The sequence below is a fragment of the Rhinopithecus bieti genome, unplaced genomic scaffold, assembly GCF_001698545.2.
Source record: "Rhinopithecus bieti isolate Rb0 unplaced genomic scaffold, ASM169854v2 scaffold_5626, whole genome shotgun sequence".
Taxonomy (NCBI): Eukaryota; Metazoa; Chordata; class Mammalia; order Primates; family Cercopithecidae; genus Rhinopithecus; species Rhinopithecus bieti.
In genome coordinates, this window is record NW_016805666.1 from 2,208,492 (window position 1) to 2,236,069 (window position 27,578).

Sequence of the window (27,578 nt, forward strand, 5' to 3'; positions counted from 1 at the left end):
ATTCATTCCTTTTTATGGCTGAGTAGTATTCCATTATATATATATATATATACCAGAGTTTCTTTATCCACTCTCTGATTGATGGGCATTTGGGTTGGTTCCATGATTTTGCTATTGTGAATTGTGCTGCTATAAACACAGGTGTGCAAGTATCATTTTCGAATAATGACTTCTTTTCCTCTGGGTAGATACCCAGTCATGGGATTGCTGGATCACATGGTAAGTAGGGCTCTATGATGTTCTGATACTCTTCTATGGCATAGTCTTTGTGCTGCCATGTTCTAAGTGTTATGAAAGGCTGAAGATAGGAATATTAGAACATGGCCCCCTTCCTGAGTTATATAGCTTAGAACAATGTTACTCAAACTTAAGAATGTGTAAGAATTACCTAAGTCATAGCACTTACACATGGAATATCAAGAGGTAGAACAGACTAGGGGAAGATGTTTGAATTCAGCTGTCCATGTAAAGTATGAAGAATTATTTTTACCCAGAATCTTGAAGGGGAAGGAACTGAGTCACACAGACAAGAATGTGCCTAAAGCCATTCAGCAATTCAGAGTGGAATGAAAAGGACCCTGGTTCCCTGCTCTTAAGCCAGTGTTCTTTGGCTGGCTAGAACTCAGCTCTCTGTTTAAAAAATGAATGAGCTGCAGTGGAGCACTGTGTTCCAAGTAGAGTTTGTAAGACTTCTGGAAATCTGAAAAAATTCTACTGGTTTTCTGCCTGTTTCTCTGTCTATACTTGAATTCACTGAGGCCAAAATGGTAACTTTTACCCAGTAGCTGGCAACATTCCTGGTAATTAGAAAGTGATCAGTAAATGCTCAGTGACTATCTGAACAATTGCATTTTTCCAAAAGAAATCTGAAGTTCTAAATTTTGAGCCAACTAAATATCATATTTCTTTGTTTTGAGTGGTTTGGGAAAATCCAGTGTGTTCTCTGAAAGGAAAACATATTTGGAGATATGATTATTTTTTCTGTAAATAAAGTTAGTTTGTTGTAAATATAAGTATACATGCTCATTTTATAAAATAAAATGAAAGGAGGAAAAAAGAGCAAAATATCTGTATTGACACTACTCATAATTACCACTCATAATTTTGGTTTGTTTTGTTATTCACATATAGGACTTTAATCATGATATATGTATGAATTTATATCCTGTTATTTTCCTGTAACATTATAGCATAATGGGATTAAGCATCCTATTGCCTATACAGTTCTTGAGATTTATAAAGATAAATTATGAAAATACTGTTCGAATGAGAAGGGTTTTTCCGTTTATATGCTGTTCCAAAGAACCTTAGATATCAGAATTTATCTGAGCCCAAAACGCCCCTTAGGTACTTTAAGCTACCCAAATTCTTTGAATTCTTTCAATTGAATTCTTTCCAAACAAATCCTAATTTTGATAAAGAGGGAAATTGGAAACCCAGAAACAATATAAGTGAATTGGTTTGAACCCAGGAATTTCCAGTAATTGTTATCCTAATTTAAAATTGTGTCCCAAAGAATATTTATCTTTGACCGGCCGCGGTGGGCTTTCAAGCCTGTAATCCCAGCACTTTGGGAGGCCCGAGACGGGCGGATCACGAGGTCGGAGATCGAACGACCTCCTGGCTAACATGTGAAACCCCGTATTACTAAAAAATAACAAAAACTAAGCCGGGCGAGGTGGCGGGCCGCTGTAATCCCAGCTACTTGGGAGGCCTGAGGCAGGAGGAACGGCGTAAACCCGGAAGCAGAGCTTGCCCCTGTGAGTCTGAGATCGGCCCACTGCACCTCCTAGCCCGGGGCGACAGAGCGAAGACTCCGTCCTCCCAAAAAAAAAAAAAAAAAAAAGAATATTTATCTTTGAATTTGTTGATGTTTGCTGTTTTAAAAAGGAAAGAAGAAGAATAAACAAATTCCTCATTTTACCTTTAAAAGAAAGTTTCACTGGAGGAATAAGATCCAAATGATTGAACCCCCATCAGTCATTTGTATCCCCCAGCTGATGAGGATTTCAGTGGTTGTGCTGACGCCTCGATCTTGGGCTAGCCACCATCCCCTTGCTCTGCCATGGAGCTTGGTCACCTTGTACCATGGTCTAAATAATGGTGCTCTCTTTCAAAAGCCATCCTCAGATTTCCACCTAATAGTGTGAAGAAAAGAGAAAACATAAATTTTTTAGTGCCCCAAATTCTAGGCTATCTACTGCACTGAAGGATCTAAAATATCAGATAGGCGCTTTCAGCAAAGCTTTTAGAAATATAAATATACAAAACAGGAAAGATTATTTGTGGGATCATTCAAACTATGACTATTGTTGTTCTCATCATTATTGTTGTTTTTAAGGAAGACTTCATATATTGCAAGACACATTGCCAACTGCCCTTCACCTATGGGATTATATAAACGCAATCCTAGTTTTTAAATAATTGTGCCGAAAATCAAGAAGGGAGCTACCTTAACTGTGTATTCAGTTCTTGAGTGACAAAGACAGGCGTGAGAGAGAGAGTCCCTTGCTTCCAAATCACCCCTCCTTTGCCTCACCCTTTTCAGGACAAAACAACTACCAGAAATGAATCTACCCCTTGTGGTCACTACAGGATTTATCTGGGCATTTGCTGAACCTGCTCGCAATTTATTTTTATTTCTTCCGATAGACATGGATTTGGCACAGGAGAGTGAATTCTTTTTGAAACAGCAGATGTGCCTGGTACACCCGTTTGCTGTAACCATTTGTGCTGTGGTTGAAAAAAAAAATTTTAAGAGTGCAGAATTGTTGAAGGGGGAGGGTTAAAAATCCAGAGCCATTTTAGTGATTATGCAAAGTTAGAATGTGAGTGATTTTGCTGCAGTTAGTCATTATGTGCTTTCATAGCTTGTTTTACAGGGATAAAGGGATGTGTACGGGTTTGGTGAATAGAACTCTTATTTGTCCCTAATAGTCACTCTTTATGAAAACATTTTCTACCCTTCCTCCTACTCTGTGGCAAAAGTGTTCTCTCCTTAGAAATTATACCTTTCTGTGATCCATTCCTTTTATCCATCTACAGTAAGTGGACAGACAGCTCCATTTTGGAGAACAAATATGTTCGAAGAAGAATTTTTTTCTCCTATACAATATATAGTGTAACTGATACACATTCAGATCATCATAATACAGTGATCATTATAAAATAAACGTGTTTTCTGCAAAGAAGAAAAAACTGAGCAAACATCTAGTGACTTTGTCAGGAGCCTAGTGTGCTGTAAATATGATGTCCTTTAAATATTTTATTTGAAATATTTGATAGCTGTTAGCAAATTTTATACATGGAATTCTCTGAGAACTGTAACACACCACCTATTCCTTTTTTGCTTTGCTTTCGGTCACCCAATTTTTTTAGAAATATGTGAACGAGGGTCTGTTTGTTTCCACTGAAGCAAATATAGCCACTTGCTCACACTGGTGGCTTCTCTCACTGAATTCCGCGAATATGTTAGAAACTCTTGTATGAAAATACAGCAACCCAATTTGTCCCTATTGAGCCTAATTTGTGATTTCCATGCACTGCTGCCTGGTGTGTATACACTGAGATCCACTTTTGTTGAAGAACAAAACTAGGTTTGTTACTTTTTTGTAGGCTTATTATTAAGTCTGACCATTCTGGTGTGATGGTAGGAACACTGGTTTCAGACTCTGGAAACAGAGCTCTAATCCTGACCCTTTGAAGACCTTCTCACTTTGGACAAATCTTTCCTGAGCCTTGTTTCCTTGGGGAAAATGTAGAAATTTTTGATCTTCACATTTCTCACACCCTACAATTATGAGAAGAATATTGTATGTTTCAATTATGCACAAATAAATTTCTTCTAAAAGAATCGTCTGTTAACAATTATTCCCTAAGTAGCTCTTTTTGGACCCTCAGCTCAAGGTAATCACATTTTAATTTCTACCACTGGTACACAAATTTCAGCAATAAGAAACCCCTGTAGGACTTGAGAGTTTCCTGAGAGATGGGATCCCACCTATTTTATTGTATTTTGTCTTTTTATGGCTTCTGAGTAGCAGTAAAAGATAAGAATGGTTGGTTCTATTACAGTAGTTGATTATAACAAAAAACTAGTGAACCACACTCACCAAATGTCCAGCTACCTACAGCTAAGAAGAAACCGAATGTTTATAAACTAACTCAGAACTTTTATCAGATGGAATTACAGAACCCTCTATCAAACTTAAATCCTTCTTAGATGAGTGGTTCACAAAACTGATGGGAGATGGGAAGTGTGGGCAATTTTATTAGCCAACTATTGCTGTTATTGTTTTATTTGATTAAACACTTCTCTCTTATATGGAATTTGCCAATAAAACATTATTGAAAAAACTGATTTCAATAATATGTTATTGCAAAAACTAATTTATTGAATAAAAACCTATGGTAAGGATGGACAGCCCAAGTTTCTACCCACATGGAATTTAGAGAGGAAAGGAACACTAAATAAGTAATTGCAAAACAATGCGTAAGGGTTATCATAAGGATAATGCAATCTATTAAAGAGACATTAATAGCGGGCACCTTGTCTAGTTTTGGAGGATCCAGATTGGCTCCTAAAGGAGACATCATTTTGTTTGAAATCTGAAGGATGAATAACCAGTTAGAAGTTGCAAGGTGGAAGCAGGTTGGAAAGTGTTCAAGTCAGGGCAACCACAGGATAGCTGGAGTGTTGACTCCCGTGAAGAGGAAAGAAAGAGAGGATGCTTGGAAGATAAACAGTAATTCTATCAGGAAAGACTTTGGACTTCATGGTAAGAACAGTGAGGACTTTTGAGAGATTTTCATACAGGAAGGCAATGATCATATTTGAGTTTTTAAAATTTGAGTTTGGAATAGAGTACGTACTAGAGGGCAATAAGCGGTCCGTTTCTTGAACAATACACATATATGTGTGTATATGTATTTGTTGCAGTAAGTTAGGTCACTAATCGTAGTGGACTGGACTGAGGCACTAACAAGTTAATAGAAGTAGAAACAGTGATGGTAACTAGTAGAGAGAATTAACAAGAGGAGAAAAAAATACTGTGATCACATTTATAACATATAATCACATTGCTAAAATCTTTAAAATATGTGCTAACCTTGAAATATACCTGATTTATATAGTTTTTGTCAATATACATATGCACCATTATCTTACTTTTCTGTATAAACTGTTATTTTGAATTAATGTTTTCTGGCTTTCCAGCTGCATACCATTCCATTAGCTCAATGTTCCAGGATTTTCTCAACCATCCTCTGATTTTTCCTTTAAAAAAACAAGTAACATCACTATGAGCATTTTAATAGCTCTTCATTTCAAGTTTGTCCACCAAGAAATTATTTCAATTTTCAGTGCTACCAGTCATATAAAAATGCACCCGTAATATTCCCACTGGGATTGAGTTTTATTATTTCTTGGCTAATTGGTTGAACTCTCAGTATTTTTCACTAAACCCCTGGCCTGATTGGAGAAAAGTGTCTGGTCCCTTGAGGAGATGCTTCAGCAAACGAGGTCGCTTGTTATGGAAATAGGCTCTTCTCTCACTGCATTTCTAGATTATAGAACACACTCAGATTGAATTAACCTTCATCACAATGGCATTGTATCCAGTGCTGGACACATGCATGCCGGGAACTGAGACTGTACTGTACAGGTATTTATAATACCCATGTTCATTCTAGGAACTAATTATACATGGATGGGTGTTTACATAAACAGGAGCCTTAGAGACCTCTCAAGTTCAAAACCGATGGCATTCTATCTCATTTGAAAGTTATTGGGGGTGGGAGAGGACACTCTTTAAAATATTGGCTTTCTTAGTTTTGATCTGATGATATGCTAGCTTTATGAAGATGCAGTGCACACCCTCACCTGCATCGTTGCTTCTCTTTTTAATAGGAACTAGAAAATGAAGATTTTCAAGGTAGCATCTGGGTGCTCCTAATTGTCTTGATTTTACGTTTGAGAAAACACCTTCACATACCGACATGGGGGTCTGTAGAAGTCCGGGGAGATGTTTTTCTTCTTAGTGTCATACACCCTATCGTAAGTGTTGTGAGGATTAAATGGAAAGGCTTCTGGGACAAAAACTGCTCTCAAGTGCCACACCCTACTATACTATTTTGACTATTTCTGACTCTGAAGCTATTAAGAATAGCCTATCACTAGCAGAGCACAGTGCTGTGAAATGAATAAGTGCTGATACATTTCGGAGAAGTAAGATATTTATGTGTGCATCTCTCTGGCAAAAACTATCGGGGACTCAGGTGTGTGTGTGTGTGTGTGTGTGTGTGTGTGTGTGTGTGTGGTGTGGTGTGTGTGCTTTATATGTGTTCATTGAGGACTAAAAATTAGTATGAGTAGTATATTGGCAGCAATGTTTTGAACTCGGTGGCACCAATTAAAATTGTGTGATTTTTATTTCATGCATAATATTTGAGATTATTTTGACTCATCACCAGATTTCAGCTACCATTTATCCTGTTTTTATATAAAGTTACTTCTTTTCCTTTAATGTGGAAAATAAACAAAAACATTAAAACCGAGAACAAAAATTTCTGTTAACTGGCATCACCTAGGTGTAAAACTGTAATCTTTAAAAATACCATTTAAACCCATTTTTAATTTTCTGCTATGCTTCTTCCTTTCTTTTGTATGTACATACACCACAGGACATTGAATACCACTATTATTTAGAGTGTGTTTGCTTGGTTTTTAAAATAATGTATATATTTTGATATATTTATGTTAAATATATATTCTATTTATGCATTTATATATAATAATATATATAATATATACTCTGCCTATATAATATATATTTCTTCCTTTGAGTTAAAAAGTAATATGTGGTAGACACTTAGCAAAATAGGAAAAGTATATAGAATACCCAAAAATAACCCCTTTAAAATAACCAATGTTATCAGTTTGGGAATAAATCCTTCTAGTCATACGTGTGTGTGTGTGTGTGTGTGTGTGTGTGTGTGTGTGTATAAATATATATGAGATATCTATATATCTCATATATATATAAGATATAGATAGATGCATTACTTATCAACAGGTATAAAACAATGTTTTCTAACTGAATTTTAAAACAGACAATTTTTGATACATGTTATTTTTATTATATAGTGGTCAAATATACATAATATAAAATTTAACATTCTAACCAATTTTAAGCATATAATTCACTGGCACTAAGTACATTTACATTGTTGTCCACCCATCACCACCAGAACTGTATCTACTCAAACTGAAATGACATATCCATTAAACAATAATGCTCTAGCTCTATTCTTCCTACTCCCTTCCCACGGCAATCACCATTCTACTTTCTAGCTTTATAAATTCGACTATTCTAGGGACCTCTTATATTTAAAACCATATGTCATTTGTTTCTTTGGAACCAGATTGTTTCTTCAAGCTTCAAGCTTAATCTCTTCAGGCTTCATCCATGTTGTAGCATGTGTCAGAATTTTCTTATTACATTGTATGTGTATGTATATAGACGTATAGATATATAGATGGTGTGTGTGTGTGTGTGTGTGTGCATATCACATTTTATTTATCCATTCATCCATCAGTGAACACTTGAATTGCTTCTTCCTTTGCCTATTGTGAATACTGCTATGAACATATTACCATGGTTGTACAAATAGCTGCATTCCTGCTTTTAGTTATTTTAGGTATATACCCAGAAGTTGAATTGCTAGATTATTGATATATTTTGAAATATTTTTATGACATTGTTTAATTGCTGTGTAGCATTCCATTGTATGAATATACCATAATGTATATAAACAATCCCCATGTGTTATTTACATTTTCCATAATCTTTTGGTTTTATAAAGTACACCGTTACCGCTGAGTTTCTTGAAACTAAACATTTGTGCTCTCTGGTCATTTCCATAGGCTAAATTTTAAGAAATAAAACTATGGGTTTAAAAAGTATAAACTTTATTAGGGCTTTTATTACATATCACCCAATTATACCACTGATTTCCCATAAAAATTTTATAGAAACAAACATTAACTTAGTCCCTAAATCTAAATTATATAATCAATTTTCCTTCTAAGACAATTGGAGTCACACTATTATGTCACTCATAGCCCGTAACTCCAAGTGGGATTTCCTGTTCGGCTTTAGCAACAGTATCTAAAAGTGGTTTTGAACTCTGGTTTTAACTGAGAATCACCTGCCCCTTCCCTTTTGAATTTCCAGATTTCACTTTGTTGAGTGGGTTTATCTATAATAACTTGTATTTTAAAAGTCCTAAATGATTCTGTTGTGCAGCCAGATTTAATTGTGGCACTATTCACAATAGCAAAGACTTGGAATCAACCCAAATGTCCATCAGTGACAGACTGGATTAAGAAAATGTGGCACATACACACCATGGAATACTATGCAGCCATACAAAAGGATGAGTTCGTGTCCTTTGTAGGCACATGGATGCAGCTGGAAACCATTCTCAGCAAACTACAGCAAGAACAGAAAACCAAACACCGCATGTTCTCACTCATAGGTAGGAATTGAACCATGAGATCACTTGAACACAGGAAGGGGAACATCACACACCAGGGCCTATTGTGGGGTAGGGTGAGGGATAGCATTAGGAGATATACCTAATGTAAATGATGAGTTAATGGGTGCAGCACACCAACATGGCACAAGTGTACATATGTAAGAAACCTGCACGTTGTGCACATGTACTCTAGAACTTAAAGTATAATAAAAAAATACAAATATAGAAAGGAGATAATTATAAAATTTTTATACTAAATTCTAGATAAAGCAAGGATGTAAATATAAGCAATAAAAGTACCCCCCTAAAACCAGGGTAAATGTCTTCAATAATCTTGTAGTGAAGAAAAGGCTTTAAACATGAAAACTTGGAAGGCATAAAGAGTAATTCACTTAAACCCAACTTGATCAATATTAGCATTTATGATAAAAAAATAACAACAACATAACTTTTATAACCAACAAAAGGCTGATATCCACAATATATAAAGAACTCCCACAAATAAATAAAATAGAAAAATATACAAGAGACTTGAGCAGGAACTTCACAAAGTTGTATATCCAAATGAGTAACAACAACAACAACAAACATATGAAAAGATTTTCAACTTAATTAGCAATCAGGGAATACCAATTAAAGCAACACTTAAATACCACTGTACATTCAACACAAAAGGTGAAGTTAATAAGACTATAGTACCAAGTATTGAAAACCAAAGTGGAGACACTAAAATCTCACATACAACTGAGGAAAGCTTAAATTAGTGTAACTACCTTGGAAGACCAAAGTAGAACCTGCCCATAACCCTTTGATTCAGTAATTCTACTCTTACCACAATCAGAAATGTGTAATAAGCACACTGAGACATATACCAAAATGTTTATAGCAGCAATATTCATAATAGACAAAAACTGACAACACGATTGTCCATCAGTAGAACGGATAGATTGTAGTATGTTTACTAATGAAATATTATAAACAGCAGAGTGAACAAACAACTGCTACGTGTAACCAAATGAAGGAATCTTCTAAGACTGAGCAGGAGAAGCAAACCATAAAAGGCATACTGCATGTAGTCAAACGCAGGAACTGCGTTCAAAGTCAGGACAGTAGTTACTCTGAAGGAGGAGGAAGGATGTAGAGATAGAGAGAAAGAACACAGTGGGCTTCTGAGAGGCTGGGAATCTCTTGTGGTGAGTGGTATACACTTACGAGCTGTGCACTTTTGGTAGATATGTTTGGGCTTCGACAAAAATTCCTGGCATGGTAGAAAATGAGGCTGTTCATCACTTTTATGTGTTTATCTTAAAGACTTTTTTCTCAGTGTTTTTTTTCTCATGTTCCACCCTGAGATGAGATCAGTACAGTTAAAGCATGATCAGAAATGGTCGTCTGAAACCACAGCTTACCTAATTTACACTGTTCTTTCTCCTTCACTTGTAGTTCGTCAGTGAGTCTTTAAATCTCTTCATGGGCCACCCCTAACTTCTTTGTTACTTGTTCCATTCCTTTTCCTAGGCAGTTTTGTAATGTTTTGTCTTTTTCCAGGTCTTCATCATGAGACTGAAATAAAACTTCTCTTAGTAATAAAACAAAGAGCAAATGTAAAAAAAAAAAGTGCTTTTCTAAATGTGCAGTGTTATGTTTATATACTGCACTCTTGGCCAGGCATGGTGGCTCACGCCTGTAATCCCAACATTTTGGGAGGCCAAGGCAGACAGATCACTGGAGGTCAGAAGTTCAAGACTAGCCTGGACAACACAGTGAAAACCCCATCTTTTAGAAACACAAAATGAGCCAATGTGGTGGTAGGTGCCTATAATCCCAGCTGTTTGGGAGGCTGAGACACAAGAATTGCTTGAACATGGGAGGCAGAGGTTGCAGTGAGCTGAGATAGCGCCACTGCACTCCAGCCTAGGTGACAGGGCAAGACTCCATCTCAAACATATATATATATATATATGACATTCTTAATCTCAAATATATATATTTTTAATATCAAATATATGTGTATTTGATATATACAATTCTTAATCTCAAATATATATACACATATGGCATACTTATATGTATAAAATACATATACTTATATATATAAGTGTATATGTGTGTGTGTGTGTGTGTATATATATATATATGGCATACTTAATCTGTCAGATTGTTTTCCAACTCATGGGGTCATCTATCAAGTGGACAGTGTAGGTGACCTGGTTGGATGAGGTATGGAGATATGGGTACATACCCTGAATTATGGAAGATAATTAGTGAGATGACTCGAGAAAGCAAAATGTAGTTATTCCTCTAGTCATGGTTAGGAGAAAATGATGATGTAATTTTTGTATAGAGCCAAATGAAGCAGCAAATTAGGGATTGCATTATAACTGAAATAGGTTAGCCGTGTTTGCATTTTTGTTCATTGTACAAACTCAGAAACGAATTATATTTATTTATCCAGCCATTATTTATTAAGTGCCTACCCGATATGAATCCTTAATAATGAGACCAAGCTCTTCTTGGGCAATAAAACTCTGAATATTACACATTTACTCTTGGAATCACTGAATTTTTCAAAGTCAGAATATCTTCTTTTATAGGTACTTCAACCTCAGTGAAGCTCTTTTTTTTTTTTTTTGTGAGTGATATAGAAATATTTTTTATTTGAAGAGAAAGACTGTTTATTAAAAAGAAAGAGAGAGAGAAGAATAACTTAACATTTCCCCTCCTTTATTGTTCAGATGAAGTCAGTCTAGAGAAGTCACGTGACTTTCCCAATGTCACTAAACTCTAAACGGTGGCAAAACTGGTACTTTTTTTCTTGGTCTCCCAAGTTCCAGTGCACAACTCTTCAATGGCATGCTTTCTAGTGATACTTTCATTTGCCAATATCCATAACTTAAACTGGGAATTGCAAAGTGCACCTCATGCACTACAGGTGGACTGCAGAAATTCTTTGTTTTATTTCTCTTCCTGTGTTTGAATAATAATAATAATAATAATAAACACATCTTTAAAGTCAGAATAGGAATGTTGGATTCATATTCCACATGTCAGCAGTGAGCTGGCATGGGAAAGCAGCTGCCTTTTTAACAGAGTAAACTCTTCACTTTTACACAGTTCACATCACACTGTTGTTTCCTAGACACTGGCATTATCATTTTCTGTTCATTCTCCAACTTATTCCATTTTTCTTCTAGGAGAGAGAGATTTTCCAGTGTCTATATTTTGATCACTTACCTCTTAAAAATAGGAAAACTACAGATAGACTGAGAAATAATTTTGTGTGTGTGTATTTTTTTAACATGTCAACTATTATATTTCACTGTTCTATTACCTGAGAGAGGTGGATGGTTTTTAAAACCCCACACTATGGAGCTAGATGACCCAGGCTTGAACCTTTGATCTGCCACCTGCTAGTGATGTGTCCTTGGGCAGTTACTTAATCTCTCATCAATATCTTCTTCTGGAAAATGAGGATTAGTTTCTGTCTCAGGAGTAATTGTGAGGATTATATATGAATTATGTTCAATACAAAATGTTTGCACCAGGTAATTTCTATATAAATGTTTGCTATTATTACACATTTTGGGGATTACCAATAGGTATTTGAGTTTGTGTTTTCTGCCAGAGGGATATCCAGACAAAGTAGATAACTGAAAGTGAAAAGCACTTGAGGTATTCTTCAAATAGCTCAAATAATTGCCATGAAAATATAATTGAAATGGAAACATTCATCATCTCTAGCAAGTCAACCATCCCCCTTTTGATATTTTGTATATTCCTTGGCCATATGAAAATATCATTCTCTGTGGCCTCAATTGTATTGCACAAATGATTTCATATTATGTGTTTTTCATTTAAAATTTATGTTTAAATCTTAAGTAGTTTCCCATGTCATGTAGCTGAAATTAAAATGTAATACAAGGATTTTGAATTTCCTGCTGCTGTTTAAATGTTGACTTTTTGCTTCTGTCTACTTTCTCCTTCTGTTACATTAGAAAACTTTCTAAGTAGAAATCATGTTTACTCATCATGCTAAATTTTGCCCCAAATTTTCTATAAGAACTTTCTGAGTGCAATGAGTGTGACTTTCTTTGTCTCATTGTGAATCTAGTAAGCAGCTCAATGCCTGTTACATAGTGGACTTTCAATAAATTTCTATTGAATAAATAATTTGGATTGAATTTCTGGGATTTGTGGTATTGTGTTTACTTGGCAGTAAATTCAGAACGTACTTTGTTTTAGTACATGTTGTTAAATACTATTTTAAATGCATTCGTCTCTTTCCTTTCTTAGTAAGTTTATTTAAAATTGCCCTTTATTTCCAAAGGGGATTTGAGTCAGCAGCAAGTAAAACTTACACATATAATATGGCCATAAAATTAAAATAAGTACCTCAAAGGCTTCTTGGAAAATAATACTATCTATAATACGTTCTAAATTGAAATCATTAAACTATTTAAAGGTGGGAGCACACTAATGAAATGACTGTAATTAAGCATTCATTACACATTTTTACAGAATTTCTTGATTGTCTAGTCAATAAGGGAAATAAGATAGTTCATATTTTGCATGGTCAGTTATAGTCTGACCAAAAAAATGCATTTTCTTGGGATATCAACCTTCATTCATTCATCAAATATTTGTTAAATGCCAACTTATATGCTATGATATGATAAAGCATAATGAGGAAGCGGCAGGGAATAAAAAGGACAGTCTCTACTCGTATAGAAGCAGATATATACACGTGTGATATGTACAGGGAGGGAGAAGTAAAGAGCACTCACTGTGCTGGAGGATTCAGGCAAAGTTTCACGGAGGAACCTGACATTCAGGTTGAGATGTAAGAGATTCTTAGGAATCAGCTAGATAACTCAAAGAGAATGGTGAAGTGCATTGGTGTAGGTATCATCGCTGAGATGTAAGAGACGTAATGGACGTGAAAGAAAGTCAGTGTATCTCAAAGAGAGGTAGAAGAGGTGGATTTGCATCCATCATTCCACTAACCTGTTAAAGATTTTTGAGCAGGAAAGTAATATGATTAGATTTGCATTTGCAATAAATCACTCTGGCTACCAAATGAAGGACTCATTGAAGGAGAACAGTCGTAGACACTGGGAGACCAGTTTGGATGTTTTTGGAGAATTCATAATGAAAAATGCTGGAATCTTGGCATGGGATTGTAGTCGTGGAAATGGTAAAATGTGGACATGTTTGTGAGTTATGGAATTCCCTATTTAGAGAGTAGGATCAACAGGATTTAGTTCTTGAATGGGAAGTAGGTAGAGTCTCAGAAATGATTCCCAGTGTTCTCCTTTGAGCAACAACTGGGTGGATGAGAAAACCAAATGAGAAGCAGATCAGGGTAGATGATGAAATCTGTTTTAATATATTGAGTCTGAAAAGCATATGAGACATTCAAGCAGACTCATGAAATAGACAGTTGAGGATTTGGGCTTAGTATTCAGGATACAGATGAATTCTGGAGATAGAAATTCTTAAGTCTTCATAATATAGAAGGTATATCAAGTTTTGGCCATGGTGCTGGAGACAGTGAATAGACAGAAAAAAGCAGAGGTCTCGTGTCAAATAGAGGGAATCCTTACTTACCAGCTGTTGGGCAATATGTTGGCTATTGTCATTAGTAACAATTTCACGGAAAGATTTAAGAAGCATTTTATTTTTCATAAGGTGAAATTCCATTTGATGCAGATAGATAGCTTTCTGGTAAACTAGGCTGATCCACAGATAAAGATTTAAAAATTCCCAGGGACATTTGGTTAACATTTTACTTCCAATGATTCTCAACTAGAGAGGAAACCACCTCCTGATGGGGAGTTTGGAAATGAATGGGCACATTTTTATAAACTGTCACAATGACTAGAGGACACTGTTATCATTTAATGGGTAGGGAGCAAAATACCTTACTGTCGAACTCAAGAAGACCACAGTACTCTGTTGAGAGACACTGATAAACTCTTGTGCCACATATGTTTCTCTGGCTTGCTGATTGTAAAGTTCCCAGCTGCCTGTCAAGAATGGTCACAGACCCTCTCTAGATTTTCCTCTCTACAGCACTATCTTTGTCCTGAACCTAGAGGAGATGACGGCTGTGCCTCTGCTAGTTGCACATTATTTCCCTGTTCTTCATGACTCCTCTGCAATTACATGGGGATATGTACATAATACCTGTATAAATCAGATCCTTGAGAAGACCTAGTTGGTGTGTGCTGTCATTTTTGTTTGAATCCTGACTCTTACGGCTATCTTTTCTACGTATCATTTGTCTCAAATATAGTTTCCTAGGGATCTTGTAATTCCAGATTTAGCTGCCCGATAAGTTACAAGAAGCTCTTGAATAAAGTGGTATCTTTTTGTTTGTTTGGTTTGGATATTAGTCTTTCAAAGGGTAAACTTGTCGCTTACTTTTGTAATTTAAGCAGACTGGATATTCTTGTCTTGTTGGTGGAGTGGCTTTTCCTTTCTGCTTGAAGGTGGTCCCAATAGTACTAAAGAGAAACATAGTTTCCTCATTAAGCAATGTATTAAAATATGTATGTTCAAAACATTCCTAAAAAATACTCAGTTAAGACTCCAACGTTCTATCACAGAGGACATGAAAAGTCATTTTGAACCTAGGAAAAATTTAAGGTCAGGTTTTTCTAGTCAATAATGCCAGTCATAAAAAAGTCAGCGTAGATGGGCATTGAATGAAAGAGGGAATAAAGCTTTGCTTTTCTTTGATGACTCAAGATCAGCAGAAACCCAGAGTTCCTATTTTGAACACTTTACAAACCCAACTATAAATGGAGACAGTGACTGAGCAACTGGGCTGATGACAGGCATGCTCTCTGCTGCAGCTGTAAAGTCTGCCCCAAGAAAACAGTTCAAAATTTGCGTATTTTGAAATTGAAAACCAATAACATTCATAAACAAAAAAGAATTAATATAGACCTAACCCTTAGAAGTAACGTTTTTCATAAGTTTCTTCTTTCAGTCTCTTTCTTGGTGAAGACACACACACACACACACACACACACACACACTATTTAAACATCCTAAAGTCTTTGAATTAAAGCATCAGGGCACAATTTCGGGAGCCATTGCTTTCTTCTAGGAAATATCTCACTGCTAGAGCTCTCTTTGGAGATGAGAAAATTTTTCTCAACTTTATTATGAATTCCGTTGTGTACATGTGAGCATCTATCTGAATATTTTATATATTATCACTATATGTTTGAAAATAGCATATTTAGCTATATACATGTTTTTTTTCCTTTGCAGTTTTACGTGCCTTACATCACGGGAGGTGGAAGGGGTAAAGAATAGGAATTATTTTAAAGCATATTTATTTATGTTCTTCATGGTTCAAGAAAACTATGCCAACATTCTTCTGGCCCACATATTCAATTAAATACACAGTGAATCTTTTCTACTTACTGGATTATTTGGTGCTTCCAAGCATTTATTTTGGCATTTCATTTCATTTTGTTTTACAGGAATTTTGAAGTTTTATTGTGATTTAACGTTTTATTTTGAAAATCAAGTACGTTTTAAAATTACTCTGCTGCAGCTGTAGTTTGCCCCAAAACAGATACTTCAAAATTCACATATTTTGAAAATAAAATGAAGGTATAGAAATTTACATATACAGATTACTTATTTACCTGTGATTTGTTATATGTATATAAATATATTTATGCAATCATCTATAAATACAGATATGCAAATAGATGTTATTTTTTGAGACTTGAATTTCTGTAGCAAGCCTTTTTTTATGTGGTATTTTTCCATTAGTCATTTTCTAAGCATCTTCAACATGTAAAGCTCTGTGAGGTTAATAGGGGGAGGGTAGTATCCTAGGATGAATAGTATATGTCTCTCTGTCCCCCAGTCTGGTAGAGAAGCTATGCATAATAGATTAGATCAAATAGATTTCTACATTTTCAATCAGAATTAGCTGTGCCCAGGAGATAAGAACAGACAAGGTGCACCCCTGTGTGTCTGCCCTCTCTCTCAGGGCAGGCCCTCCACTTCCCTTTTGTTTAAGTTAGGATAACATGTTACTGTTCTTCATGACCAATGTCATGAAGCTTTTCCTCTACGTTACTTCTTTTAGAGATTTTAGTTTCAGGCCTTTCTCATTTTTAAATCATTAACCCAGTTTTAGTAAATGATGTCAGATAAGAGTCCAATATCATTCTTTTGTATGTGTACTTCTAGTTTCCCTAACATCATCTATTGAAGAAATTGTCCTTAACTATCATCTATTCTTTGCCCCCTCATCAAAAATCAATTGACTGTATATGTGTGGATATATTTCTGGGCTCTCTGTTCTGTTCTTTTGGTCTATATATGTTGTTTTTCTTTCCAGTACCTTACTGTTTTGATTACTGTAGCTTTGTGATATATTTTGAAATTAGGAATTGTAATGCGTTCGGCTTTGTTCTTGGCTTCAAGATCAGTGTGGCTTTTTGTGGTCTTTTGTGGTTCCCTGTGAATTTTAGAATTATTTTTTCTATGTATGTAAAATCTCATTTAGGTATTTAGATAGGGATCTCACTGAATCTATAGATAACTTTGGGTGGGATATACATTCTAACAATATCAAGTCTTTCAACCTGTGAACACAGATGTTTATCCATTTGTTTGTGTCTTGTGTAATTTCTTTCATCAATGTTTAATAGTTTTCAGTATATAATCTTTCTCCTCAGATAACTTTTTTCTAAGATTTTTATGCCATTGTAAGTAGAATTTTTTCCTTTTTTTAATTTTCTGTTGTTCATTGGCAGTGCACAGATATACAACTGATTTTTTTGCTTGTCTGTGAACTCTTTGAAGGCAAGATCATGCCTTATTTGTATTCTACATGGCAATACATAAATAATAATTAGCAGTTATTAATATTTTCATTTACTTATTTTTATCGAGTTTCGTTGGCAGTAATTTTTGCTTTCTTTCTTTTTTTCCTATTCTTCTTAGAGTTCCACTGGTTCAACAGCCTCTCCTCCAGTTTCGACCCCAGTCACAGGACACAAGAGAATGGTCATCCCGAACCAACCCCCTCTAACAGCAACCAAAAAGTCTACATTGAAACCACAGCCTGCACCTCAGGCTGGACCCATCCCTGTGGCTCCAATCGGAACACTCAAACCCCAACCTCAGCCAGTCCCAGCCTCCTACACCACAGCCTCCACTTCTTCAAGGCCTACCTTTAATGTGCAGGTGAAGTCAGCCCAGCCCAGCCCTCATTACATGGCTGCCCCTTCATCAGGACAAATTTATGGCTCAGGGCCCCAGAGCTATAACACTCAGCCAGTTCCCGTCTCTGGGCAGTGTCCACCTCCTTCAACACGGGCAGGCATGGATTATGCCTACATTCCACCACCAGGACTTCAACCTGAGCCTGGGTATGGGTATACCCCCAACCAGGGACGCTATTATGAAGGCTACTATGCAGCAGGGCCAGGTTATGGGGGCAGAAATGACTCTGATCCTGCCTATGGTCAACAAGGTCACCCAAATACCTGGAAACGGGAACCAGGGTACACTCCTCCTGGAGCAGGGAACCAGAACCCTCCTGGGATGTATCCAGTCACTGGTCCCAAGAAGACCTATATCACAGATCCTGTTTCAGCCCCCTGTGCACCACCATTGCAGTCAAAGGTAAGAAACTCAGTAACATAATGAGGAGAATACAGGGGTGCCTATCTTAGTCTGCCTTCCCCAGGAAGCAAAGCCTAAGGCAAAACTGTATGTGTTACTTTGATTTCACTAATAAATACAATCCCAGGGAAGGATGAGTAAAACCAGAGAGGAGAGAGAGACTATTTGGTGTATTACCAATATGGCCACTGTTTAGTATCAAATGGAATTGCTTGTTCAATCTCGAAGAATCATCTTCCAAAAGGCCACAGAAACTGTAGTATCTCAATGGAGAGAGAGAAAATAATTTATTTTTCACATCCTTCCCTATATTGGTTAAAACTTCTCTCTATTGTGCAGAAACTTCCCATACACTTTGCATTTGCTTGGATATTAAATAGGTCTGTAGCATCTCAAGCCTCAGCAAGGGTAGCTATCTACAGGTGAGACATGTGGAGGGCAAAACTGAGTTGAACTGTTGTTAGGCTGTGGCCCTGTGAAGCGATTATAACTCCCGCAATGTTGGTACCACAGCGGTTGCTGGGGCAGAGCAAGTGGCCAAGGACCCAAGAAATGGGTGAGGCCAAGCGGGTCTAAGATAATGCAAACACCTTGGATAGTTCCTCCTTTGAGAAGGGGCTGCAATATAATGCGACTTGTTTGTGACCCCTTATTTATTCATTTTACTAACCCTCCAGAAACAATCTTATGCTTCAGCCTTTAGCACTATTAAGCAATGTTTAAAAACTCCTTATGAGTGACAGTTACTTCTTATTTGATTTAATTGTCCGTATGTGAACCTTTGAAGTTAACACTCTCTGTTACTTCGTCTGAATAGGTAAGGTGTAATACTACACATGCCCACTCACCACAACTTCGATTTTTCATTAGTACTGGAACCAACACAATGTTGATTCCTCCCATTATAACCAGAGGAACCAATAAGAATAACTTAGAATGGGTGAAAATAGAGGAACTGGGCCAGTTTCCAGCCATTTGGGTTGGAAGAGTGCCCTTCTTTCTTTACAGTTAGAACTGTGAGAAATCATAAATTTGAGAGCCCCCAGTTAGCTAGAAGATCAATGGTAGTTTTGGGGGATGGATTGGGTAGAAGTTTGGACTGTATTTTAAAATTCTTTCCACATTTTAACAAGATTGTCAATTTCAAGACAGATCTATTCGCATATTCAACATTATATCAAAAATTTCCTTATAGGGTGTTTACTAAACTGTTTTTCTTACAGGAAACTTGGCTGTATTAATGGTGTTCTAGGTGAATTTCACATTCTATAGGGGAATAGAGCTCTTCCTGACAGTGGGGACTGTGAAGAGCGGGAGAAATCCTATAGCCTTATGTGTGACCACTATATGAAATTGGCCAGCCATGATCCTTTTTCAATAGATAGATTCCAAATTAGAATTTTAAATGATTTTAAACATTACTCAGTTCTTGAAGTCTCTCTATGAAAAGAAATGTTATTACAGCTGTTTATTTCTTTTTAAAATAAATGTGTCCAAAATAGCCAGTCTGGACAGCCTTGCTCTTTGTTAATGTCACAGTATATTTGCATCAGTTCCTCCTGACCCAGACAAGGGGAGTCTGTTTTCAAAACAACCAGTTCAGAGAAACAGATTATTCAACTTAACCACACTTTTTGTTTTTAACAATTGCAACAGATTTACCTAGGGAAGATTACAGTAAAATAAGACTTTAGGCCAGAACAATTGCCGTCAAGGTTTAAGTTCAAATAGATAGGCGATTTTGCCCTGCCCAAAGCAGGGTGACTGAAAGGATGGCAGAGTGATGTTCCTGAAGGAATGACATGGTGTCTGCCTTGTTTGAGGATTGTGTTATCCCACATAGGAACCAGACATGAGAGAAAGCAAAACTGTGTGTCTTGACGAGACTCACCTGGTGAGAAGTACTGAGCTAGTCTTCAGGTGTTGTTTTCTCACTAAGTCACTGGGTACTCTGGCCAGCCTCTCTTCAGCATTTGGAACCCATCCATTGGTGTAGGAAAAAGAATCAGCCCCCACTGCTAGAACTGGATCTAAAATGCTGGGTCCAGCCACTTCCTTAACATTTGGCCTGTCCTCACCGACCGACCCAGGCAGATGGAATGAATTTTTACAAACCACTCATCAGAAAACATGGAACTTTATTTTGCTTCTTATTTGAGCAAGGTAGTTATTCAAGATGTTCTATTAGATGATTACAGATTTGGGGTATCAGTAGATTTTATGTTATTTTAAAATTTTGATATATTTGTTTTCAACAGTTTCATGTGTTTTCACATCATACTCAGTTGTGCATTTTAAAAAGGAAAATTAAACCATGTACTTTTCACTCTGATTATTAAGAGTGGTTAGAGGTTGATATTTAGCCATCTGTCTGTCTGTGCTTTGGGAAAGGGGAAAGAGGCTGAAGAAGCTATGGATAAATTCTGGGCGCGTTGTGAGGGCATTGGCTGATGAAGGGGTGGGTTCCTTCACAGTTGGCCTTTGAGCAAAACACTACAGTATTCTACTGCACCTGTGCACAGAGGACCTTATTGTCCTTATATTGACTGTTTGGCTTAATTATGTGACTACGGGCATGAGAAATGAGCTCCAAATTCTTATCCCACTTCTTTCCTTGACATTCCTCTTCCAGTTTGAGGAAAACCTCTAGACCTCTTTATGTCACGCTTCAAACCTCAGTAAAGTAGAACATCATCTTTACTAATTAATTAATGATGGCAAAAGACTTGGAAGTTTCCAAGGGCTGAATAATTGCCAAGTGAAGACTGTTCAGCTTTCCACTGGCTTTCATTTATTTTAAAATTTTTTTAGTCACTGATGGAAAACTTACCCTCATGTCTGAAAACAATTATACTTTATTACATTGAGTATTTCTGGGGAGTTTGGCATTTAACCCATTAAGGAAAAAGTTTAAAAGATGAAATAAATAAATCTCCCCTATATTCGAGATGAGCTGCTTTAGTTTTCCTATATCAGGATAGTATAAAAAGAGGAATATGATATAGTAAAAAAGAGGAGAGACAAGATGGGGAAATGGAGAAAGGAAAGAAAGAATGAAAAGGAAGAAATGAAGAAAGGAAAGAGAATGAGAACCTGCAAGGCTTAGGGGATCATGATTGTATTTATGTTCCCATAATGCACTGAGCAGTGAATTTGCATGCCACAGTGGACCACACTGTACTTCCTACATCATCTGAGCTGAGTTCCTTGGAAAATACTGTTATAAATAAGTCTTTATAAGGCAGAAATGTTCTCTTCTCACTGGAAATCCTCTTAAAGATGCAGTGGAATCTCTTCTCTTTGCCGATTTATAAAAGCTAATGTTAGCTACATCTTGCCATGTGGTTCACAGAACTCGTGTCCTGTGCGTTATATATATCCCTGTGAGTTGGGATCCACGTGTTCTCCAGTATTTAGATAAAGTGGCTCAGCTTGAAAGTTCCAGAGCCAGGACCTGGAAGCTAGTCACAACTCTCAGGTCTAAAGTGACCAGGCAACTTTAGCCTCCACTTATCATAAAAACTCATCTCCATCAGCCTCAGCTATTAAAGGGACAAGTATTTGCTGCATAGTGTGGGGAAGTGCTGGGGCTGTGCATCCCAGGGAAGCTGGAGAATCTTGTCCCAATTAGTGTAGAAGTTACGTTAAATTCTGAAACCATCTACTATTAAAATTTCCTTGGAAAATATTTGAGGAAAATGAGACCTTGGAGGTCAACTAACCATCTTTCTGTAAATCGAAAAGTTTTCTTTTCCAGAATTAGAACAGATTGTTGCTTTTCATTTGGATTTCAAGTTTGGGGCATATTTTATGGTTCAGCGAAGAGTGTAGAGGTAATGAAGTGATCTTGGCCCACTGCAACCTCCACCTCCTGGGTTCAAGTGATTTTCCTGCCTCAACCTACCAAATAGCTGGGATTACAGGCACCTGCCACCACACTGGGCTAATTTTTTATATCTTTAGTAGAGACAGGGTTTCACCATGTTGGCCAGGCTGGTCTCAAACTCCTGACCCCAGGTGATCTACCTGCTTTGACCTCCCAAAGTGCTGGGATTATAGGTGTGAGCACCATGCCCAGGCTATTTTAATTTTTGAAAAGAGAAAGTTATATACATTGGTTGCACTGTAAAGAATTGTTGGCATTTGGAAAGAGTTATCCATATGGTTATCACTGTGTTTATTATCTCTCAATTCTAGGATCAGAGAAAGAAAATGGAAGAGATGATTAGGGTGGGCAGAGGAATGAACGCAGATAGATCCCTCAAGTCAGTAGCTAACACCAGAATACATGTGAAGATGAGAATGGTAGATATTGCTCGAGGCCAGTGACTGTAATATTAGTAATTCCTCTTTATACAGCCTTTTTAGTTTCCAGAGCACTTTGGAGAGCTCACAAAATCAATGATTATTAAGCCCAAGTAGAGGTCTTTGTCTTTCTTTTTCTGATGAGGATTCAAAAGCCCAGTGATGAGAGCCACTCACTTAACGTCATATGTCAAATTCATCGGAGAGCCACAGCTCCGAGTCAGGTCTTCTAAAGATCGTTCCCGTGCTTTGACCATGGCAAGTGACTGAATGTTGGTATGCTTTGGATGGCAGAGCTTCTCATCAGCACCAGTGTACATGCCTCCCCTGTGACCCTTATTACACGTAGAGATTAAAGTGGGCTTAGGCAGTCATCATGGCCTTTGGATAAGATCAGCAGTTGGAGGGGAAGCACCCATTAAATCCCTGCCTGGCACCCAGGCCTGGTGTCTTGAAGCTATACTTCCCCATCTCCATCACCCAGATAAAATTTGTCCCAAGGTTTTTTCTACCTACACTGAGTACTTACTATGGAGTTCAGTCATCCCCATTTGTCACTTGAACCATTGAAATGGGTTCTTACTTAGGGTTTCCTCCCCCAGTCATCTCCGTACCCATACATCCTACATGTAATACCAGATTAATCTTTCTGTGGTATCTTATCATTAATTGCCTTATGCAAAAACCTTAACAAGTTCCCAACTAGTTACAGAATACATTGAAACCCCAAACTGGATTTTCAGTTTTATCTCCCCCTGTATCCTGGATTCCAGCTGATAATTACATTTTTAGTTAATTCTCATCTCTATGGCTTTGCTCACCAAGCTCCTTCTTCGCAGTCCTTCCCCAAATAAAATCTACACATCTAAGAGTGACCCATTAAGACCCAGCTACAGTGTTAATTTCTCCCATAAGGCTTTCTCCTCTTCCTAAAATCTAGTTGTGTGTTATATCACCCTCTCTTTTAGATGTTTTTACACTCTTACTGTACTAGAGTCATTTGTGTTCCTGTCTCCTATCAACCGGTGCCCAAGCATATGTTAGACTAAGTTTTAGGAGATAGAGATGATATCTGAACAAACCCTGTGTCTCCTGGAGTAAGTAGCACAGAACCTAATATATGGTTGTTGAATGAATATGTTTGAAGAAACTTTGTTTTTTGTCCTTCTAAAATCAGGTCTAAATCTGCTTTAGAACTTAGCAGATTGCTCAGCAAAACACTGAAACCAAAATCTATTTCTGCTAAACAACTTACCTCAGTAACATGAGAATTGTCACACGAGCAACTCAATATTCAAAGTAGCTAAATAATTTTTCAGGTTCACTCTTGCTCTAATATTTTAAGTTTCTTTATATTATTGTTTGAAGAGTAGATGATTTTGGTGAAGGTCAGTTTCTCACTTTCATCTTCTATATTCTTGTTTTTTAAGATGTTTTGTGCCTTGCTGTGATCACAAAGATTTTATTCTGTTTTATTTAAGATGAGTTACAATGTAAACTTAGGTTTGTGATTCAAGTTAATTTTTGTATATTGTGTGAGTTGTGTCAAACCTTTTTTTTTTTTTTTTTTTTTTTTTTTTGCATTGGACTATTCCCATTTTTTCCCACACGCTTTTTTGAAATCTCTTTTTTCCCATTGAATTACCTAGATACCTTTGACAAAAGTCATTTGATGTCAAGAATGATATTTTCTAGATTTTCTTCTAGGATCTGTATAGTTTTAGGTTTTACATTTATGTCTTTAATTCATCTGGAGTTGATCATTGTATATGGTGAAAGGTAAGGGTTCAATTTCAATTTTCTGCATGTGACTAGCCGGTTATCCCGGCAGCATTTATTGAATAGAGAGTTCTTTCTCCATGGCTTGTTTTTGTTGGCTTTGTCATAGATTAGATGATTGTAGGTGTATGGCTTTATTTTTGAGTCCTTTAACTCTGACATCAGCCTAGTCAAAGACTTTATGACAAACACTCCAAAAGCAATTGCAACAAAAACAAAAATTGACAAGTGAGACCTAGTTAAAGAGCTGCATGGCAGAAGAAACTGTCAACAGAGTGACAGACAGCCTATAGAATGGGAGAAAACATTTGCAAACTATGCATCTGACGAAAGTCTAATATCCAGAATCTGTAAGGAACTCAAACAATCAACAAGCAGCAAACAACCAGCCCCATTAAAAAGTGAGCAAAGGACATGAACAGTCACTTTTGAACAGAACACAAAAAAAAAAGAAAGAAAAGACATACAAACAGCCAACAACCATATGGAAAAGTGCTCAACATCACTAGTCATTAGGTAAATGCAAATCAAAGTCACAATGAGAGAGTATCTCACACCAGTCAGAATGGCTATTGTTATATTTTTTTTTTTTTTTTTTTTTTGAAGACGAGTCCCGCCTCTCCGCCCCAGGGCTTGGAGTGCCTGTGGCCAATCTCAGCCACTGCAAGCCCTTCGCCTCCCAGGTTCCACGCCATTCTCCCTGCCTCAGCTCCTGAGGTGCTGGACTACAGGCCCGCCACAACCTCGCCCAGGCCTAATTTTTTTGTACTTTTTTTAAGTAGAGAACGGGGTTTTCCAACCCGTTGGGTTTAGCCAGGAAGGCTGACTTCCTGACCGTCCGTGATCTTGCACCCATCTCGGCCCTCCCAAAGTTGCCCTGGAATTAACACCACTGCGCCCGGCCAAATTTTTTTTTTTTTAATAACAAATTCTGGTAAGGTTGTGGAGAAAAGGGAACACTTATACACTGCTGGTTGGAATGTAAATTAGTTAAGCCACTGTGGAAAACAGTCTGGAGATTTCTCAAAGAAGTTAAAATAAAATTACCATTTGACTCAGCAATTCCACTACTGGGTATATATCCAAAGTAATGTAAATCATTCTACCATAAAGACACATGAATGTCTATGTTAATCGTAGCACTATTTGCCATAGCAAAGACATGGAATCAACCTAGATGTCTGTCAATGGTAGACTGGATTTTAAAAAGTGTGGTGCATGTTCAACATGGAATACTACACAGCCATAAATAAGAAGGAGATCATGGCCTTTGAAACAACATGTATAGAACTGGAACTCATAATCCTAATCTAATTAATTTAGGAATGGAAAACCAAATACCACATGTTCTCATTTAGAAGTGCTAGCTAAACATTGAGTACACGTAGACACAAAGGAGGGAACAGTAGACACTGGCACCTATTTGAGGGTGGAGAGTGGGAGGAGGATGAGGATTGAAAAACGACGTATCAGGTAGTATGCTGATTAACTAGTTGACAAAATTATCTGTACACCAAACCCCCGGGATGTGCAATTTACCCATTTAATAAACCTGCACATATACCCTTTGAACCTAAAATAAAAGTTGGAACGAGAAAAAAACATCAATTTGGCTATATATCCATATATGTTTGGGCCTTGCTAGACTCTATTCTTTTCCATTAATTTATATATCTCTCCTTATGCCAGTGCCACACTGTCTTGATCACCTACTTTTTTTTTTTTTTAAGTTCCAGGATACATGTACAAAATGTGAAGGTTTGTTACATAGGTATATGTGTGCTATGGTGGTTTGCTGCAGCTGTTGACCCACCTCTAGCATCCCTCCCTTCATCCCCCACCCTCTAAGAGACCCCAGTGTGTGATATTCGTTTCCCTGTGTCCATGTATTCTTACTGTTCAACTCTCACCTATGAGTAAGAACATAGAGTGTTTGGTTTTCTGTTCCTGTGTTAGTTTGCTGAGACTGAGGCCTTCCCACTTCATCCACTTCCCACTTCAAAACATGAACCCACCCTTTTTTATGGCTGCATAGTATTCCATGGTGTAAATGTGCCATATTTTCTTTATCCAGTCTATCATTGATGGGCATTTGTGTTGGTTCCAAGTCTTTGCTATTGTAAATAGTGCTGCATTAAAAATACATGTGCATGTGTCTTTATAGTATAATTATTTATAATCATTTGGGTATATACCCAGTAATTGGATTGCTAGGTCAAATGGTATTTCTAGTTCTAGATCCTTGAGGAATTGCCACACTATCTTCCACAATGGTTGAACTAATTTACATTCCCACCAATAGTGTAAAAGCTTTCTATTTCTCTGCAGCCTCGCCAGCATCTGTTGTTTCCTGACTTTTTAACAGGTGTCCTGTCATCAGATAGAACTTTTTTTCCCCCCTTTTAAAGTCAGCAAGGCTCATTGTTACAGCTCTCCTGTCTGCCCAGTTTGGTTACAACAGTTTTGCAAATCCTTTCCTATACCTTTCCAGCTGAAGATAAGCACTTCCTACTATATTTCCATGTCTTGGTTTAAACATTTGCCTTTGTTTTAACCTTTTACCATTTCTGCTTTATATTGGTAGATAATCTCACCCCCAAATACATAGACTATGAACTCCTTCGGAGCAAGCTCATTTTTTTCTGTTGTTCTTTGTGTCGTTTTTTCCCTATCCACCTCCAAATCTTACCCCACATTTCTGAAAATAGCACCCAAAGCAATAGCTCTCACCTTTGGGAGTACTTAGTACATTTTTTAAAAGTGAATGTATTGTACAGCCTGGACCACCATAACAAAAATACATGGACTGAGTGGCTTAAATAGCAGAGATTTATTTCCTTATAGATTGAGGCTGGAAGTCCGAGATCAGGGTGTTAGCATGGTGGGGTTCTGCTGAGGACCGTCTTCCTGCCTTACAGATAGCCACATTCTCACTGTGTCCTTACATGGTGTGTGTGGGGAGGGAGCAAGCCCGCTGAGTGTCTTTTCTTGTAAGGTCACTATACCATCATGAGGGCCCCACCCTTATGACCTCATCTAAGCTTAATTATTTCTCAAAGGTCCCATCTACACATACTATCACTTTGGGGTTAAGGCTTCAACATATAAATTTATAAATGGACTCAATTTACTCCATAGCAATAAATTAGGCCTTTTGGCTATAGATCTGTAAGTGCATAATTGGCACTGATTGGTGGAATGCAGATCAGAATAGCCTATGTTACTAGAAACATATGTATGTAGAAACTACATGCTTAGTTATTTAACAGAGGTTTATTGAACTTTGTGTTGGC

At 37.1% G+C, this 27,578-nt stretch overlaps 1 protein-coding gene across 8 annotated transcripts in view; it reads left to right on the plus strand.

The window, feature by feature from the left end:
* Positions 1-27,578, plus strand: part of LPP (LIM domain containing preferred translocation partner in lipoma) — a 748,953-nt gene that overhangs the window by 450,001 nt on the left and 271,374 nt on the right. For all 8 annotated transcript variants that reach the window (XM_017873421.1, XM_017873422.1, XM_017873424.1 and 5 more), the window contains one exon: positions 17,518-18,201. In XM_017873421.1, the coding sequence (XP_017728910.1) occupies positions 17,518-18,201 (684 nt within the window). The remainder of the gene's footprint in view (positions 1-17,517; positions 18,202-27,578) is intronic.